The 20,638-nt window shown below is 30.2% G+C and overlaps 1 protein-coding gene across 1 annotated transcript; it reads right to left on the reverse strand.

Moving 5' to 3' along the window:
* Nucleotides 1-3,030: 3,030 nt before the first annotated feature.
* On the reverse strand, nt 3,031-18,487 carry LOC115885615 (protoheme IX farnesyltransferase, mitochondrial). Its single transcript, XM_030904578.1, has 8 exons — nt 18,473-18,487; nt 16,864-16,974; nt 13,176-13,286; nt 7,818-8,016; nt 7,566-7,761; nt 7,335-7,510; nt 3,290-3,604; nt 3,031-3,236 (listed from the first exon to the last, which is right to left on the reverse strand). Exons 1-8 carry the CDS (start codon nt 18,485-18,487, stop codon nt 3,061-3,063), a joined length of 1,299 nt encoding a protein of 432 aa, XP_030760438.1. The 3' UTR covers nt 3,031-3,060.
* Nucleotides 18,488-20,638: the final 2,151 nt, after the last annotated feature.

Consider the following 20,638-nt stretch of genomic DNA (forward strand, 5'->3'; position numbering starts at 1 on the left):
TATTATATTAGACCTTATAACAAAACTCATCTGACGAAAAAGTGTTAATATAGTATATCAATATGGAGTATAAATTTTACTAATTAATTTACTTTTACTTTACTAATTAAATGCTTTCCAAAAAACGATACGCCACTGGCCATTAGAACAATCGAAATGCTCCTAGTTGCCGGGGTCGGAAATTTTAGACTTCTCTGTCTCTTCTGTCCTTGTTTGATACATTGGAATGTTTGATACACTACCAACGAGTATTTATGAATGAGATGTTCGGTCTATCTTTATAATGTCTTTGAATCAGATGCACAATTAAATTGTCTATCAAATTGTATTATACCATTTTTTACCTATCCCTTCAAGTTTTCGTAGAAAATGCATTTTCTTATAATTTAGACCTCATTTATCAATATATCCATGGAATATTGATTAATTAATTACATTTTAGATTGTTTTTAAAGCAACAAATGTACAAAATGTACAGACTAGTAATATTATCGTTTTTAGCAAAACGATAATAGTAGCCCATTTGTATGCAAAAAGAAAACTATTTAAATCTTTATAAAAGAGTATACCATTAATTAAATATAACACCATTATTTCCGCCCATATACTAATTAATTACATACTTAATTGTGTTCGTTAATAAATTATTATAAATAAATGTGGATTTGAGTCAGAAATCAATATAATAATAAGTTATCAAATTAAAGTCTCTGTTGTTATAAATAAGCATTTATTAAAAAATGAAATATCATTTTTAAGGTGTTACTTTTTATCGCCCATACAAAATTCAGTTTTTTAGTATTTGGAGCAATTATTATTAATCAACGCAAACAGTCAGTTAATGTAGTTTGAATACTGGAATCATATTAATTGGTCCTCTTTAATAAATATTTTAACAGTTTTTTTTAATTTTTTAATGAAATAAACGAATTATATCGACAATATTAGTATCTGTACTCTTTAAAAATTTGGTACATCTTTAAAAATAATCTAAAATGTCAATAGTCCATGGGTATATTGATAAATAAGTTCTAAATTACAAGAAAATGCATTTTCTACGGAAACTTAAAGAGATAGGTAAAAATGGTATAATATAATTTGATAGACAATTAAATTGTGCATCTGATTCTCGTAAAATATACAGGGTGTTCCATTTAAATTAAACAAGTTATTGCCGTTTGAAGCTAATAATTATTTAAAATAAATTTTTAGGCACTCTGTATAAGGTAGTATTATTTTTATTATTGCAACACAATAACTGATCAGTAAATAAACTTCAGTAAATATTTAGTATTAAAAACTTTGATACCCTTGGAGAAATGAAGCCTTAAAATTTTTACTGCAATTTCACAAAATTGAAAATATTTCAAAAACGGTAAGGTTTAAGTATAATAAATCTTAATCAAATTTACCTTTATTTTAATCGTAGAAACTAAAAATGTAATAATATACAGGGTGTTCCATTTAAAAAAATACAACTTTGATCTTTTTTACTTATTTGGGACACTCTGTATCTTGTAAAATTATTTTTAAATTGTACCTCTAATAGTCCTTCATCCAACCCAAAACTTACAATTTGTAAAAACCTCATCGTTTAGCTACAATACTCCGTGTCGTATGTGGTGAACAACCCTGTATATTAACCATAACTTATTTTATTAGATAAGGGAATATGGGCTTACACTTTATTACGGCAAGTATTTTAATTACACATACTTGCCTAATTTTAATGTTGTAATTATTGGATTTTTTATAACTCACCTTGCACTCAGTTCAAAAAATATGTGTTTTTAATGCGCACTCGGTATATTTTCGGTCCTTTGAGGTTATTAGTTAAATTTTTATAATATTCTGTTTAGGTAAATACTTTCTGATCTTAAGGCTGACTTTTTACTATATATATTTCTTTCGCTAGATTCGTTAACGCTATTTTTAATACGATTTAGTTCCTTAAACAAAGTGTTACACGCATAACTTAAAAATTACTCAAGGTGCGAAAAAAACGTGTTCATATTTATGCATTAGATTTAGAAATAAAAATATAGAGTGAATTTTTTAATATAAATATATATCCTTATAATACTAATTATAACATTAAGGGCTATAAATAATTATGGGATATTAGAACCGCATAATAAATAAGCTCCTTTAAAATGTATCAAGGATATTTTTGTTGTCGAAGCATTTAGGGAAAAATATTTTTATACACTATGTCTCATAGCTAATAAATAATAATTATTATAGTTACCTATCACAGGTAATATCTCATGTATATAATATTATCTTCTACTTTCATTTATCATATTTATTGAGTGTTTTATTATTATTAAGTAATGCTCTATACTCCGGGACACTGATGAGACATCCTGTATAATTTTGATCTGCAGACTGTTTATTTCATAATACACTAAATGTATTAAATAATGGAGATGCAAGGTTGGTTATTGCCATATGGGGAACATTAAAGTGACTTTTCAATGTGTTTAAAAAAATTAGCTTCAAATTGGTAAACATTTTTCGATGTGTTTTTTATCTGTTCACTGCTATATTAATGAAAAAGAAGGCAGGGTATAATGAGATCTACGAATTTTGATCTTTGGTATCATGCTGTATATAAATGTAGCTAACATTTTTAAATACATTGTTAATTTGTAATATTATATATTTTTTTGTATGTTGATTATTGTAAGTAATCAATTGTCCAAATGTAAAAGAATTATTTATAGCTTACAAATTAAATAGTGCTGTTGCATCTATTTATTTTTTCATGTTTTTGCTAGATAATGTTTGAGTTTCTGTTTTCACTTTGTTTTGTCGATTCGTTTGTGTTAAAGTTATTACTCGTATACATTAAATTAGTAATAAAAATGTAATAACTTTTCTACACCGGAAATTTTTTGGTTGCAAAAAGTAGAAATTAGTGCAATAGGTTTTTTACCCTTCCATAGGTTTAAAATCTAACGTCTGCTATAAATTGTAACAATATTTTTTAAGGTTAAAAATAAGCCACATGTTTGTAATAAAATTAAATTTTTAAAATACAATTTGTATGGTTTTATTTTATGATACATTATGTACAAATTTATTATTTGTTTCCTTTTCATAATCGTCCTTAAATACGTACCATTTTTCCTTGTTTAGAAGGAAAAGTATCATGAGAAGTGGTAAATGTATTAAAGAGTACCTAAATAATTTTCTAGATGATGCACTCGAAGAATCTTTGTAAAATTGATATCCTAGAGAAATTAGCATGATTATAATATCAAATATATATTTTCTAGTTACTTACCTAAGTAAATAAAATACAGGTTTAATGGAGTACACTCCAATAAAAACCACCAATTAGTCACATCTAATATTGGCGCTAAACAACTTAAACACTGAATGGCAACAGTATGTCTTAAAGCTACACGTCTGCACAAAGCGGGATCTGTTACGGCCATCATCCTGTAACCTGCTCTGGAATAGTCTGAACGTAGATTCCATGATAACGCATTAAAATGAGGAAATTGCCAGCTATACAATAGGGCGGCCATAAGAAAAGCACCTGGACCTAGAGAATTTGCACACGCAGCCCAGCCCATTAAAGGGGGTATTGCACCTACTAAAAATAAATATTTTTATATCACTTTTTGAAATTAATGAGTAAACCACAATTTAGGGTTCGAACACACTGGCGACCAGGTCGCTGCTATAGTCTGTAAAACGAATAACTTTGAATTTGACAGTTCCCGCGGGCTTTTCTAGTGTTAGTTTTATTAGGTTAGCAACTTGCAGGCCATGCTGATGCAATGCCGTCTCTAATAGAACAGCCTCGGAGCGAGATTTCTGACGTCACGCTAGTTAGATACTACGGATTAATTATGTTGTAGAATACATGGAAAACATTCCTCGTATATGTAATTTTTTGGATTATATTCGACACATTTACATTCGACATTTTTTTCATATGACACAGCGCCGATGAAGGCTATAAACGTTAGCTATAATGTTTTTTTAAACCAAAAAAAATAATAATGAAAAACCAAATGCAAACTTAATCAGCGTTTTTCCCGAACCTAAATCCCAAAAAATCAAAAATTTTAGAATAATTTTACATATAAAATGACAGCGATCTTCATTTCATAGCCATCGCTGACGCCTTTTTTTCTATGATATTGTATTATTTGCAAATATAATTTTTGGCACATTGATGCTTGCAAAATATTATAATAACTAATAATAAATATTAATTATAATATTTTATGAATGCAAATAATAATACATCACTATTAGTAGATATTGAATGTTTTTTGTTAAATTAGATCGATTTTCAAACCCCAAAATTTAAAATATATTTTACATTTTACCTATTATCTTATGTACCTATTCATTATTTGTATATTGTAAAACATTTGATGCATTTGTATGGTTCATAGTTTATTTGCCAAAGTATTTATTACTATAAATAGGTATATATATTGTATTTATTAACTGTATATTATGTATAGTTCATGTAAACTATATCATTTTTAAAATGCAAACCAAAAATACGAGGAATAATTATGTTTTCCGTGTATTCTACAACATATTTTTTATTAATCCGTGGTATCTAACTAGCGTGACGTCATAAATCTCACTTCAAGGCTGTTCTATTAGAGACGGCATTGATCTGATATTTAGAAATGTCAAAGGCTGATGACATTTTACTTTTGTCAATTATGACATTTCGCGTTGATTTTTGCAAGAAGAGGAAGAACTGTCACTTGTTTTATAATTTTCCTTTTCTATTTCACGAAAGTAAAAAGAGTTACCTATCTGATTCGTTCAGGCACTCATTTTAAAGAATATCGGTAACTTTTTGGACAGAGGGCTTTTATATTTGCCATGTTGGTAAAAAATAACGGTCAAAATTCAAAGTTATTCATTTTATAGACTATACCTCTAAACCATTAAATCAAATGATACCGCGCACACTAACGTCCTGGCCGTCCGTTGGTCGTGGCAATTATAATTTTCTGCCGCTTGTTGCCAGTTTTCTTCCAAATTAATAATTTTTGAAATGAAATCCCTCAAATTCAACGCACAATATTTTATTTTCTCTAAGATATAGTGTTTTAGTGTAGTTTTTGCACACGTGCAGAAAATCCAAAGAAATAGTATACAGACTGGATCAAAGGGAAACTTAAATCTAGTCCCTTTTTTATCAAGGGTCGATTCTAGTAAAAATTCAAAATATTTTTATATGACATACTCTATTTATGGTTGGTATGATACCTGTTATTATACCTTCGAGTTTTTCTACAACCACTTGTTTTTTTTATTAAGTTATTTTTTTTTAGTTGTATTGTAGTCATGTACAAGGAGGACAACTGTATTTTAAATATTATATTTAATTTAACGTTTTTCAAACAGACTATATTTCTACTAGGTACATTATTTTTTTAAAAAATTAAGAGTAAAAGTAACTTAAACATTCATAAAAATAGAAGTATTTACTGTTGTAGATTCTCAGTAACAATAAAAAAGAGGAATTTATATTGTAAACATTGAAATAACTGGACGCTAAACTTTCTACCTGCTTATATTTAGAGCCAGTGTCTGACGACCTTTTTTTACGATGGCCCTAATATGTTTACTTCTAAAGTCGATAAGAGCCATCAGTAGAAGTCCGTATCCGTAGAAGAAAGAAACAGAATATCTCTCTTTTTGTCGGTCGCGCGTACACAATGCTTTTTGTTCAGCCTATTTGTTCTACTTGTTCGTGCGCGCTCGGTTCGTTCGGGCTAAAATGCTCAAGTCTGGACGCACCTTTAGGAACAATACTGTTTTTGTCCTTTATTGATATAATGCTGAAAATCTCACGAGTTACATGTCTCACTCTACACATATTAAATTACATAGACGTAGGATGTAGAATATTCTGTTATGAAACGACTGATGGAATAACGACGTTCTCGTATAGTCGGGGTTGGAGATTTTACTTACTCCATTTACCACACCAGTATTTATTAACGAAAAATCCAAGAATATTTTAAATGCATTATTTAATATTAGAACATTTAATAAGCTCATGAATAGCAACTTCGCTTTTTAGTTAACTCGGATATTTTAACATTTCTGAAACAATATTTTCTAATTGGTAAAACGTAAAAAAACATTAGATCTGACAACTCTGTTGAAACTGGTCGTTCATCTGGCCGCAGCTATAAGGGCTCGAACTCACTGACGACCAGGTCGCAACGACCTGGCCGTCGGCTGGCCGGATGTATTGCGTTTTTAGCTGCGGCCAGATGAACGACCAGTTTCAACAGAGTTGTCAAATCTAACGGTTTTTTACGTTTTACCAATTAGAAAGTATTGTTTCAGAAATGTTAAAATATCCGAGTTCACTAAAAAGCGAAGTTGCTATTAACAACAAACAAAAAGTATTGTGTACGCGCGACCGACAAAAAGGGAGATATTCTGTTTCTTTTTTCTACTGATATGGCGCCCTTATCGACTTTAGAAGTAAACATATTAGGGCCATCGTAAAAAAAGATCGTCAGACACTGGCTCTAAATATAAGCAGGTAGAAAGTTCAGCTTCCAGTTATTTCAATGTTTACAATATAACGAAGAATCTACAACAGTAATTACTTCTATTTTTATGAATGTTTAAGTTACTTTCTTAATTTTTTTTTTCAAAATAATGTACCTAGTAGAAATATAGTTTAATGAACCCTGTTTGAAAAACGTTAAATTAAATATAATATTTAAAATACAGTTGTCCTCCTTGTACAAGACTACAATACAACTAAAAAAACTAATTTAATAAAAAAAACAAGTGATTGTAGAAAAACTTTAAATATTATTTTTTTTATTTTTTAACATCGAAACTCAAAGGTATAATAACAGGTATCATACCAACCATAAATCATAAATAGAGTAGGTATGTCATATAAAAATGTTTTGAGTTTTTACTAGAATCGACCCTTGATAAAAAAAGAGGGATTAGATTTAATTTTACCTTTGATCCAGTCTGTATACTATTTCTTTGGATTTTCTGCACGTGTGTAAAAACTACACTAAAACAATATATCTTATAGAAAATAAAATATTGTGCCTTGAATTTGAGGGATTTCATCTGAAAATTATTAATTTGGAAGAAAACCGGCAACAAGCGGCAGAAAATAATAATATTTCCGTGCAGTCTTCTGGTCGCAACGACCAACGGACGGCCAGGACGTTAGTGTGCGCTATATCATTTGATTTAATGATTTTAGAGGTAGCTGCGGCCTGGCCGGTGCGACCTGGTCGTCAGTGTGTTCGAGCCCTAAACGCAATACATCCGGCCAGCTGAGTTAGAGCCCTTACCTATTGAACCAACCCAAGTATTTAGAATGCTAATTCTTTTTAATGGTGTGTAAATTGAAGTATAAATAAATAGATTTGCAAATCCTAATAAAGCAGTAAGTCCATTCACACCATAATAAAGTATACTAAGTCCACTTGCACTAGCAGCGCAGGCAAATAAAATTGAATGGAGAGGTCTAAAACAGTTTAGTCCTTTGAAAGATACAAATACTTTTATAAAATGTCACTTACGTTAGTCGTCCACAAACTAAAACTCTATGCTTTGTTCTGGACATCTGTGCATCGAAAGGTACTTCGTGAAATTGGTTAACGGCATTAGCTGCACCAGAGAGCAGACCTGTGCCTGCAATGCTTAAAGCAAAAGTAGTCCACTCGAAGGGAGCAGGAGCTACAGCATATCCTGCCATTGAGGTGACCACAACAAGTGCTAAAATTTTTTGTTTACTGAGATAAAACTGAAAACAACTATCTATATCTATTTACCTGTTAGTCTGACCTTGGACAATTTCAGATAATGCTGAATTAAATTTGTTCGATCTGTAGAAGGTGTCGGTCTCCATGCTGGTTCGATTTTAGGTTTATCAGGTAGAGAATCTGCTAGACTCACATCCGCAGTAGAATTATTGCTCGACTGATGGACATAAAATAAAGCCGGCGGCGGCGTTTGGGTATTGACTTTGATCTAGAATTATACAATATATTAGATTCATAACTTCTTAGGAACAAAATTTCTTGCCTTTGACAAAAATAAAATATTTTGTAAATGTATACCCCCTGAAACAATATTGTGCCTTAGTAGTTTAGATTGTAGCTGAATTAACTTTGACATTATCTTATTGCAATCATATTTTAATCAATTTTAAACTTTATATAATTCAATTCAGTTTTGTTTTGAAGTGAAAAAAATAGGTTATAGGCAGAGAAATAGAAGGGATAGAGAATGAGCTTCAACATGCGCGGAAGGTCTAATCAAGTTGGGCGCCATATTCCAGGTCTTCCTGTGATTCCTGTCATTTTGTATATGAGTGGTAATCTATAAGTTCTATAAGTAATCAAATATCAATTTGCTGTTTTCAACCATACGGGGGGCAATTTACATTTAGTGAAATTATATCATTTATTATGGTTAGTTAACATTAATATGATTTATTTAATTATCAGTTTCAAAACTGCGTACAATATTGGTATATAATACACTAAATATACGAATATTCTGACAAAAGACGCTCGGACAGATGACCTTTTCGTCGTAAAACACTCGAAATGATATTAAATAAGTATTTACAATATTTCATGTTTACTTGTACTGAATTACGCGTTTCAATTTAAAATTTTTGCAAATTTGGTAAAAATTGTTCTAAACAACTTTTTGTTCAAGTTGTATATTCATAAAAAACATTTGGTTCATAATTATTTTTGATGATTATCTACCTTGTATTTTTAATATAAACCTAGAAAAAATATGTTTTTGTTTTATTTTTTTTATTCGTCCCTTCAAATTATGTTTCAAAAACTGTTACATAACATGTCCTCTAACAAATATTTTCATAATACATAAACATCATTGATTTTATTAAGGGTATTATTATTAGTATTTATCCTGGTTTTTGTCGACAATAAAAACTCAATCTTGTAATAGAACATCAATTTTATATTTCGTAAAATTATTTTGATACAAATTCGATTTGTCAAAATTCAAGTCATTAATATATTGATAAACAACCCAAATTATTCCTAAATATTTTATTATAAACAAAAACTGTTACCGGTAAGTTTGTAAAACACATTATGGTTTGTCGTAATACTAGAAAAAATCATTTATTTTTTGCACAAAAGAAGCTTGTCGATCCTTATTTGTCCATAACAAAATTCTGTATGTACATATACCTAATTTATTATTAAGAAAATTAGATTATATGATCTCAGAATTTTAAGAAATTTTTTTTTAAGATAAAATAGTTTCTTCTCAACTGTAATATTGTCAACTTTGGCCTGTATTTTATCTATTTAAAAACATGGGATTGACAATCCCCTTACTAAAATACATACTGGAAGGTACCGATTAAGTTTCATTGCATCAAATACCTTTACTATAAATCCTGGCTCACAACTCACAATTTAAGGCCATTGCAAAATGCTTTTGAACTTCATCATAGATTTTACAAGAATAAAAGTGTAATATTGAAACAAAGTAACACTGTAAGCTTCATGACTAATAGTCTCATTTTTAACACTCTTTAAATATCATCTCGTTAACAATTATGAATATTATATGATTTTTCTCAGTGATTTGTGGCACAGATACAAATTAATATATGCCCCATAACAGTTTTTAAATAAGAAACTTCTGCCTACAGATTTAATTTTCTTATTGGCATAATACCCTTTCTTCCTATATAAATCTTGCCATTTTTTCAGTCCAATGTTCCTTATTTTTACAGTTGTAGGAATACTAAAAATGTTGACTATAGAACTTGATACTATGTTTGAAAAAGCCTTCATACCTGTAACTGTGCATAAATCTAATTAACTGAATTCTCCTCTTGACACTCTGAACACTGCTGCTGCTAATGTTAGAAATATTTAGCACAAAACTACAACTACCTACAACAAACTTTACAATGAAAATGTTAAATTTCCGCTGTTCGATTAAAATACCCTATCTTATGTTTTCTTTTCCTCCAAATAATCTTCTTGTCAAGTAAGGACCAATCTTATTTGACATATTTCTGGTACACTTGAACTTGTGCTTTCATGGACACTATAAGAGTGCACTGTTTTACAGAAGCACGAACATTGATTCCAAGTATCTTCTTCCTCCACACGTAATAAAAACATCCTCTTTAAATGGCCACATCATACACTTATTTTTGACCATTCCCAATTACAATCACGATTTTTACAAATCGCCTTTAGGAAAACTAAAAATAAACAGTTTTGGATCATCTGTAAACACGATTATGTTGTATAAACTTACACATGAAAACTAATCGTTTTTCCCGGCGTATTAGCTTTCTTAGAATAACTATGACAATATACAACAAGCCTTTTTGAATTAGTGTTTAGAATAATTGAGATAATAATAAATTTTAACTAGATAACAACACAAACGAAAAAAAAAACAAAACCAACAGATGTCAATTAAAGAGGGGAAGTGACAGCGAGACCTGGAAGATGTCTGCCATCTTGCCGTCGACAAAAATTTGGATGCGCACTCGTCGAAGCTCATTCTCCCACTTCCATATCTCTGGTTATAGGTTATAGTGTTCCTTGGTTTAATGGCCACAACTGCCAGAGCTATCCAAGAAAAATCTTCTTCTTTTTGAAATTTTTATCCTTCTCTCACTATGGCCTTATGGGTTTAAAAAAAATAGTACCTACAGACAGGGTTCGGAAGTAGTTAATTTACCTCATTAACTACGTGTAGTTTTTCTTCAAAAACTACGTCTTTTCCCCTTCATTAACTACATGAAAACTACGTTAATAAACTATGTATTGATATTATGAATAATTTTCCTTTGTATGAGGTGTAATAGAGATAATATGATGTAAATATTATTATTTACATCATATTATATCTCTATTACACCTCATACAAAGGAAAATTATTCATAATATCAATACTTTAAATATAAATTTAAAGCCATATTTCTTCTGTTTTCTTAAATACATTATGTGTTTTTAAAGCTTCAACTTATTATAACCTCACCTCAAATCTTTGATATTTGAAAGTTATATGCATAGGTTACATAAACTATACCCTCTACATAAACTACATTAACTACATGTAATGTAGTTTATGTAGTAAAAGTAACATGTAGCTTTCCGAACCCTACCTACAGATTAACATGTAATTGATAAATAGTCCAGGGACGGACTAAGGCTATAAATCTCTGTTAAGTTTGCGGTTTGTTTCTTTAATCATTAAAGTTTGTTTTTCAAACAATATTATACAGGGTGTTTCAAAAAATATGTGCCTTCTCTCGTGGGGAGATTCGATCCTCACATAAAAAATAAGATTTATTTTTCATATCAACATAGGCCCGATTCTGCTTTGTTTCGTAGCCACAGGGTGTTAAAATCTTAATAATCTTTCGATTTATTATAATTTTCTTCCAAGTACTTTTAGTGATTCGAATGAAATTTTGAGGGTAAAAGTTGCTATAAGTGCTACATATTTTAATGCGAAAAAAGTGTCGATAAATTTATCAGGTTCATGCATATGGGATATAGGCAGGGTTCGAAAAACTACATGTTACTTTTATAAACTACATTTACTACATTACATGTAGTTAATATAATTTATGTAGAGGGTGTAGTTTATGTAACCTATGTATGTAACTTTCAAATATCAAAGGTTTGAGGTGAGGTTATAATAAGTTGAAGCTTTAAAAACACATAATGTATTTAAGAAAACAGAAGAAATATGGCTTTAAATATAATATTTACATCATATTATCTCGATAAATTCTATTACGCCTCATACAAAGGAAAATTATTCATAATATCAATACATAGTTTATTAACGTAGTTTTTATGTAGTTAATGAACGGGAAAAGACGTAGTTTTTGAAGAAAAACTACACGTAGTTAATCAGGTAAATTACGTCTTAATTAACTACTTCCGAACCCTGGATATAGGTTATCACTGGACTATTTTCCAATAAAAAAACATGTGCGACATGTTTTTTTTTTGGCTCCTTTTTTATATCAAAATTGTGTAGGCCGTTTAATGCCAATTAAAAGTTATCTCTTATTTATTAATCACAATAAAATTAATAAATTATATATTTTACCTAATTTATTATTAAATATTATTACTATTAGTTATTATTACTATTAGTTCAACATACAGCAATTTGAAATAAAAAACTAATGGTATTTAAAATACATAATTACAAAAAACCTATTTTTAAAAAGTTTTAACATCCTGTAACTCTAAAACTATGCATATTTTCATATTTTTTTTTATAAAGAATCAATGAGTACGTATTTAAAACTTTCGCAAGTTAATGATAAAACTTTTTAAAGGTTGCTATTAGACTTGGATCAGACTTGGGTCAAGGCAAATTAATAAAATTACGTTTATCTCATCAATGAGGCCGAAATCAACAAAATATTAACAGTCAAGTTTTAATCGGCTTAGACTATTTCGCTAACAAGAGAAAAAAAAGTCAGTGGCGTACATGCTTTTTTTAGAAAAATATTCTATTGATAACCCATATGCACGTCCCTGGTGAATATGTCGATACTTTTTTAGCTTTAAAATATGTCGCTTTTATAGTAACTTTTATTTTAAATTAAATTTTAGTTAATAATAGGAAAATTAAAAATTCGAGTGTTCTCAAAAACAAAGAATTTCCGCGGCAAAAATCAAATTATGTAGCGCTAGTTTTCTTGTATAGAATCATCCTATAAACCGATATTTATGTAACTGATTTCGGCTAAACGAAACTTGAGCCCAAAGCAGAATCGGACCTATGTCGATATGAAAAAAAAATCTAATTTTTACGTGAGGAATCTCGGCACATGCTTTTTAAACACCCTGTATAAAACTTATTAAGCATTTTTTGTAAATTTATCTTTCAGTGGCGAAATTAGCCCGGCTTTTTCCAAGCGATTCACAGACGGAGGTTTCTAAAATTTATTTTTATATAAACTCGTATACAAAGACGCGCGGGCACTTTAAAGTTAAAGAAATTAAGTCTTCAATTAAAATGGAGAGGAAAATTAAACGGAGAAAAGAGTGAAGCGTCGACGCAAATACTACACCTAACTGAAAAAGGCCAAATTATGGCTCGACAGTATAGTAGTAATAAAAACATACTTCCAATCTCATTACTTGGGAATAAAAGGGGCTCCCGGAAGAAATAATTTGGTCCGCGTCAGCTGCCTCGCCACTTAACGCCCTCGCGCTAGATCCGCTCCGCAGGGCGTAGAATATGGGGAAAGGCTGAAAATTTCCATTTTTACTAAAGCCACTTTCTACACAGAAAATCTTTAAATAAATAGTATTTTAAATAGTCTAATGTAAATCAAACTCTGACAAAAGAAACAATATTATTTCTCCGATTGTTTTTTTTATTGTTCAATATACAGTGTGGTCCGAATTTAAATCGAGAAAACTCCGTATAACTCAGTATATCATGCAGATAAAAATAAGTAAAAAAGTCCGTATAAATATAGTTGAATCATGAAATCAACAAGTGTCCCGCTTTTGGAAGAGAGTGCAATTTCTGTAAAATTAAGAACCATTTTTCTAATATGTGCAGGAAAAAGAAGCAAAGTAACAAAAACAATAAAGTGAATGAAATTCAAAACACAGAACAAATTAATGTTGTAAATAAAATTAATGATAATTTTCATTTTATAGGATCTGTAGAAGTAAATGAAATTAATAATAATTGATGGTTCTCTGTACTGGAAATAAACAAAAAAGAAATTAAATTAAAGATTGACACAGGAGCACAGGCAAACATTACCGTTAAAACTATACAACAGTTTGGGTATAAAAAGTAATTTAAGACGAGCACAAGTAGCATTAACTTCATATACAGGTAATAATTTGAAAATTGTTGGTAAATGCTATATTCCTTGTAAAAAGGATGATAAAACCTTTAATTTAGAATTTTATATAGTTGATTCAAATACTCAGGCTATTTTCTAGTCTGGAACTAAATTTAATTAAAAGAATAGATTCTCTAACAAAAAATTGTCAGTATAATGCCTTAATAAATGAATTTAGCGAGCTATTTGAGGGTATAGGTTATACTACTGTTAAAATATTAAAATCTGTCTTTGCCAGGCATGGCATTCCTCTAACGGTTGTGACAGATGGAGGACCACAGTTTTCTTCAGATTTGTTTCAGGCTTTTGCTCAGGAATGGGAATTTGATCATGCTCACTCGAAGTATTTGAAGATAAAAAAGATATTTATTTAGCTCTTCTTTTATATCGTAATATGCAAATTCATGGAGCTTATTCTCCAGCTCAAATTCTAATGTCCAGAAAACTCAGATGTATTATTAAGTTAATTGATACAAATAAATACAATAAATCTTTACAAGATACTCAGGTTAAGCAACAAATTGTGTTAAACAACAAAAGTATTATAATAAAAAAGGAGTCTTGAATTTAAAACCTATCGAAGTTGGTTCACATGTGTATGTACAGGTTGAACCTAATTCTAGTTGGTCTCCGGCTTTAGTTTTAGAAAAAGTTAGGAATAGAATGTATAGAGTTCAACTTACTAATGGTTCAGTCTTGTTAAGAAATCGGAAGTTTATTAAGCCTGTAGATAAAGGAAAATCTGTAATACCTGTTAGACCAACTACATCTATATTTGTACAAAATAATATTCAATACTTTATAGAGTTAGAACCAGATTGTGACTTAAATAATAGGGGTGAAGGTAGAAATTATAATGTTCAGGAGGAGACTAATGTAAATACAAGGAAAAGTGAGGATGATAATAGTGTAGAGACACGAAATGAGATATCGGTAGATAGAAGTCATGTTATGAGCGAAAACGAACTAGATCTTGATAATTCTGATAGTAATAGTTTTGTATCAGATACAAACTCAGATTATGAGCTTAAATATTTATATCCAGAAAAAACGATATCAGGTCGTTTAGTAGTGAAACCTCATAAACTGAATTTGTAGACAGTTTGTTTATTTTTAAATGTTACTACGTTGTGTATTTAAAAAGTATGTTAAGTTTAATTTAAAGAAAGGGGATGTGGGGTAGGCAACCACAGATACATTATGTAATTACGAAATAGCTTTTATATTATCTGTGGAAGTTAGTAGAGATAGGCGGTTATTGGTAAAAAACCGGTTATAGGTTAACCGGAATTATCTTTAAAAAATAATAACTTGACAAAATTAACCGACACAAATTAACCGGTTATTCAAATAACCTAACCTAGCAAAACTAAATATTTAGTTTTCCTATAGGTTTACTTGGTTTACTTACCTCCACACTCCATAGGTCTACTTCAAATTTAGATAATAAACTTAGTTATAGTTAAATAGAGAGTGTAGCAATGTAAATATGTATATGTACAAAATGAATTTAAATAAAAATGCTAACCTCACTTTTTTGAGTAGACATGTATATGATATTAAAACTAGTAATTACTTAACGTTCAAATAAACCACACAACTCACAAGTTCTACAATCTACAACCAAGTTATTTTAATCAAATACCAAAAAAAAAATAAGGAGACTGAATGAATAGATAATGAAAGATTATCTTCATTCATTACTTGAACTTCAATTTTGTATTCTTTAGTCTAAGCTTCAAGAGAGACTTCAAACTACAAATAAAATATATTTACGGTGAAACGTGGGTGAAACTAGGCGAAACCATGGAAAACTTTTGAAGAACCGTTGAAAATCCGTTAAAGTGGGTTAAAATTTAAATATAGAATTTAGAGAATCTATTTGAAGTTAGGTTTGTATCACTTGGCTAGCTGGTGGCTAGTAGTAGTCTATGCCATTAGTACTTTGTTTTACGGCCTGACCTGTCAGGGCCATTCGGCTGTTGTTTTGATTATTATCATCAGGTTTCGCCTGATGCCTGATTTAATTTTGACATTTGATGTTTGATGTCATATATTTTCGTTTTGGGAGCCGGAGCGGGATCTCCCGTTATCGTCGTAATATCTGGAAGATCCGTGCCGTTCGCTCCTTCGAAATTTACGATTCAAACAGCTAATATTTAATTGTTACTTGTTTTAAACAAGTACGATTTTTTTAAAAATAACCGGCTATAAGTTATTGACCGTAATGCAAGGTTATTAGGTTAACTGGTGAAAAAAAAAACTACCTTTAAATAACCGGTTATTTTAGAGGAAAATACCGGTTATTCAAAAAACCGGTTACTTTTGCCCATCTCTAGAAGTTAGTTGTTGTAAAGTAATGAACATGGCGGGCTTACAGAGCTGCATGTTAAATAAATAAGAAGTTTATAACTTCGGGAATAATATTGTGTTTTACTAAATACTAAAGAAAACATAACGTTACGGAAGTTCCATTTTTATTTCGATTTTTTCCAAATAATTTCTGAAGCAACGTCAATATTTGGATGAAAATTGGCCTCTGGGAGTTTTTCGACATGAGAAATTTGATTATTTGAAATTATTTGGAAAAAATCGAAACAAAAATAAAATTTCTACACCCTGTATCTCCGAAACTAAGCATTTTAAGACATACGTTTATAGGAATATTTTTACTTATTTTTATCTGCAGAATATGCTGCCGAAGTTTCCGGAAAACAGTTCGAACCACCCTGTATATTACTGCACATCAATTCCAAGACCAATTTATGATATACAAAAATTTGAAAAAAAATGTCTGTATGTGTTTTGTTTCATAATAGGCTCATATCTCGCTTGTTCTAAAATTGTTTGTTCCGCCACTGAGCTCAATCAGTCTCCACGGTGTTACCGAATACTCTCGGAACAAGGGGCTGTTGTCTTATCGCTCGTTATGACAAAAGCCTTGATGGCACTTGACTACATACCGATTTCGAGCCATTGTGTTCGGCGCTATAAGAATATGAGTCTGACACCGCCACTCTCGCTCTTATTTTCCTTCGGAGATGGATGATGATTGTAGAGATCCAATCTTCCCCCTTTCATATCCGTTTAAAATATAATGCCTAATATATTCGTTATTTATTCAGCATAATAACTAGGGATTGCAAATTTACCGACTTTTCAGTTTCGGAGATAAAGCAGAAATCGATCGGACCTTTTTTAAAAAAAAATATTTTTTTACTAAGCAACAACTCTTGGAGACACGGGTTTCTACAAATGTTTTTATACATACATATTATTGGGGAAATGAATTTGTACACATAGTTAGATATTTTATGAAATAATTTGAGATTAGAAATACTTCTTTTTATGAATTTATATTTTGAAAATAAAAATGGTATTCCACACCTATTACCCGAAATTACTATAATATTTTAACTAACCAAAATCCCTTTGAATAAGAAGACTAAGGAAGGAGCATATCAAAAATCTTAGGTACACCGCGATGGGCCTCAAATATGGCCGACTTAAATTCCGGTTTATCAGTGTCGTTCTAATTTTATTTAAAAAATGTAAAACTATGATGTAGGGTAGACGTGGGGTAGACTCAATAATTTGTTGTTTTATTTTACGTTGTGAATAAATGTTGGTAGTTATTAAAATTGTTATAAAAATATATAATTCTAATAAAAATAGATAAGTTATAATAAGTATTTATTAACACAAACATCCGATACGCTACTGAAGCAGGTAAGTCAAATTAACGTATCTAAATTCTTTGACATCTAATCTTTGACAAGTAATAAATAAAAGCTAAAATGCAAGAAAAATATATAATTTAGTTAATTTAAGTGAATTTCATAAATGATCGGTTTACTACACGTATGTATATTATATAGTCACTTACTAGCGAAAAGTTGTTCCATTATTTCACTCAATTTTTGCCGAGATCTACCGCACGTTACACAACCAACTATTTTAGAGTCTTTTTCGATAAATCGCGATAGTGTCACTGTTAATTTAAGTTCTGCCACAATTTCCATCTGGATTTACTACCTGTATACAACTATCAGTAGTAGAATAAATAATAAATAACATAAAATAAGCTCCGCAAAGACTGACAAATCCACAAAATTTCAAATCAAATTCAAATGTGTCAAATGAATCGTCAAACAGAACTGTCAAGGATCCCTACCCTAGAGAGCTTTTATGGTGGCTTTTCCGCCCACCATGCATGAATACATGGATAGCATTATGCTCCTTCCTTAGTCTTCTTATTCAAAGCAAAATCCCTTTACTGGGACTTTCGTGTTCTCATTAAGAATATTCCATCAAAAAAAATTTCAATATAAAACTACATTTAAACTGCATATAATTCGGTTGCGTTCTGGTAAATACGAGAATAACTGTGTGGTGCGGGTACTATTATACACCATAATAGTAAAAATATTTTGAAAGCGTCTACGCTAAATAGGAACCTATAGTTGAAAATAGGTTCGAGATTGACGAACATTGTAGTGCCAGGTTGTCGACAAAGACGTTGTGTGCGTATTTAGGGCTCGTCGTGGGCACAATGGAGGGCCACCGCGTTACGCCCAGTAGCCCCATATCGATTACACGCAGCTTAAGGACACAATCGTTAATCCCTTGTTTGCCGAAGGAACTGTCTGTCGGGTAGGTAGAGGGACCTCACACGAATAGAACCAAAATTGCATTTTAATATTTCTACTGTGAGTATCTACAAGTTCTAAGCTTGACCGGCACAGTGTTCCCCACTTTTATATCTTTTCTTTTAGTCAAAATAGTTTAGGAATCAAAAATAAATTAATTATAAATATATACTTAAACACTTATTATTTACATCAAGAAAACTCACTTTCTTAACAGCACTTAAGGGATATAAAGGGTTATTACTACCGCTTTCCCGTTCAAAATATTCTAATAAAATTTCGATGAGTTTTTTACGGCTATTAAGTTATCTTGTACCACTTCGCACTAAAAGAGGTTCTAAAAAGAACAATGTTCGACTGCTAGTAAACATTTTTAGGAAAGTATCACATAACTATTTATTTAAACCAAAAACTTAATGGATGACAATGTCAGGAAATAAATAAATAAATGCGGCAACAAAACGCTACAAGATTTTGGTCGAACCACTAATAAAAAATATCTTTCCTAAATTTTAACAAATTTATATTATGTTTAAAGGACAATTCACTAAACAGAGATAGAAACCACATAAAAATACATTAATAAAAAACGACTATACACTATCTTTTATTGACAAAACATTAAACGAAATACAAACCCCAAGTCATAGAAAGAATACACACAATGATAACAAAACACAATATATATACAACATACAATTCCATACATACGTAGCGTTTCGGAAAAAATAAGAAGGATAGGAAAATAATACAGGGTTGTTTTAAAATTGTAGGCTTAAGAAACCAGATAAAATTTCGAAAAAAAATTTGACCCTAAATCAAATGATGATACTGAAAAATTATTTGGAAAAGCGGAAAGGGTAGTTTCTGCAAGGGTAGGAGGTTGTTTTGTGAATAACTATTTTGAGGTTATTTATTTTGCAACGTGGGTTCATTTTTTGAAAACTACATACTTATTCCTACAAAAAAGGTACTCTTGTTGCACATCGCCTAGAGTGATGGTTTTCGAGAAAATTGAAGATAAAGAGTTTGCTCCGATGGGTTGCTAACTGGTTAATCAACATAAACTTATGAAAGTTACGGAGTTTCGAAAGTAACCAAGTAGTTATCAAATAAATAATTGAAAAATCAAAATTTCATGATTTTTCAAACATCATATTGCTTTAAAAAACGAAATAATCCAATTACCAAAATTCCTTATTAAAATAATGCATTCCTTAATTCATTCACAGTAAATGTTCAAAGTGACCACCATTCATTTCAATGTAGACATCTGATCATCTTCTCCACGATCTGCGTACCCTGTGGAATATCCTTGGTGTTGTCCGAATTTGATTGGAACCATAGACTTAAAATAAAATATAGACTGAGCATCTCATTCATAAATAGCTGGAACATGCGGTCAGACACTGTCTTGTTATTGTTGTGTTATTGTTTTAGGTTATAACGAGTGCGACACGAGCGATAGATAGGTTGTCTCTGTCGTAACGGTCGTTCCCTGACGACTCTGCCGAGAAACACAACACTGTCTTTCGTTTCTCAAGTACACCTGAACTCTCCGTATCATAGCCGGGTAATTTTTTTATTTTAATGAAGCTATAATTAAATTAAAAATATATCGTATTTAAACTTTTTTATATTTTATTAAGATTTAGGACAGGTTTTTTAAATAAAAGTTTAGAAAAAACAATTTAGAGTCCAAAAAGGATAAAAATAATAAAATACACGTTATATACACGACCCGGTATATTAAAAAATATTGTTTCATAATGTAATATCATTTTAAAATTCTTGTATGTTATTTTAGATTCTGAAGATAATTTTAGAATAAACCGGAATATATTTTTAATAAAAACATTATTAATTATTAACAGGGTTATAATTATGATTTTGTTACAATGTAAGTAAGTAAATAATGTAATGTAAGAGAAAAAATTCAGATTTTACATTTTACTAAAATATTATCTAAATAAGCGCCTTTCTACAACAACGCCACTGACTCCCAATGGGTAAATTGAGAGTTGCCTACCGGTCAAAAGTCGTTTCAAGACTTAAATGGATTATTTAAGTCAAATTTCTTGCAAATTTG

This window comes from Sitophilus oryzae, unplaced genomic scaffold, assembly GCF_002938485.1.
Source record: "Sitophilus oryzae breed Bouriz unplaced genomic scaffold, Soryzae_2.0 scaffold_402_pilon_pilon, whole genome shotgun sequence".
NCBI lineage: Eukaryota > Metazoa > Arthropoda > Insecta > Coleoptera > Curculionidae > Sitophilus > Sitophilus oryzae.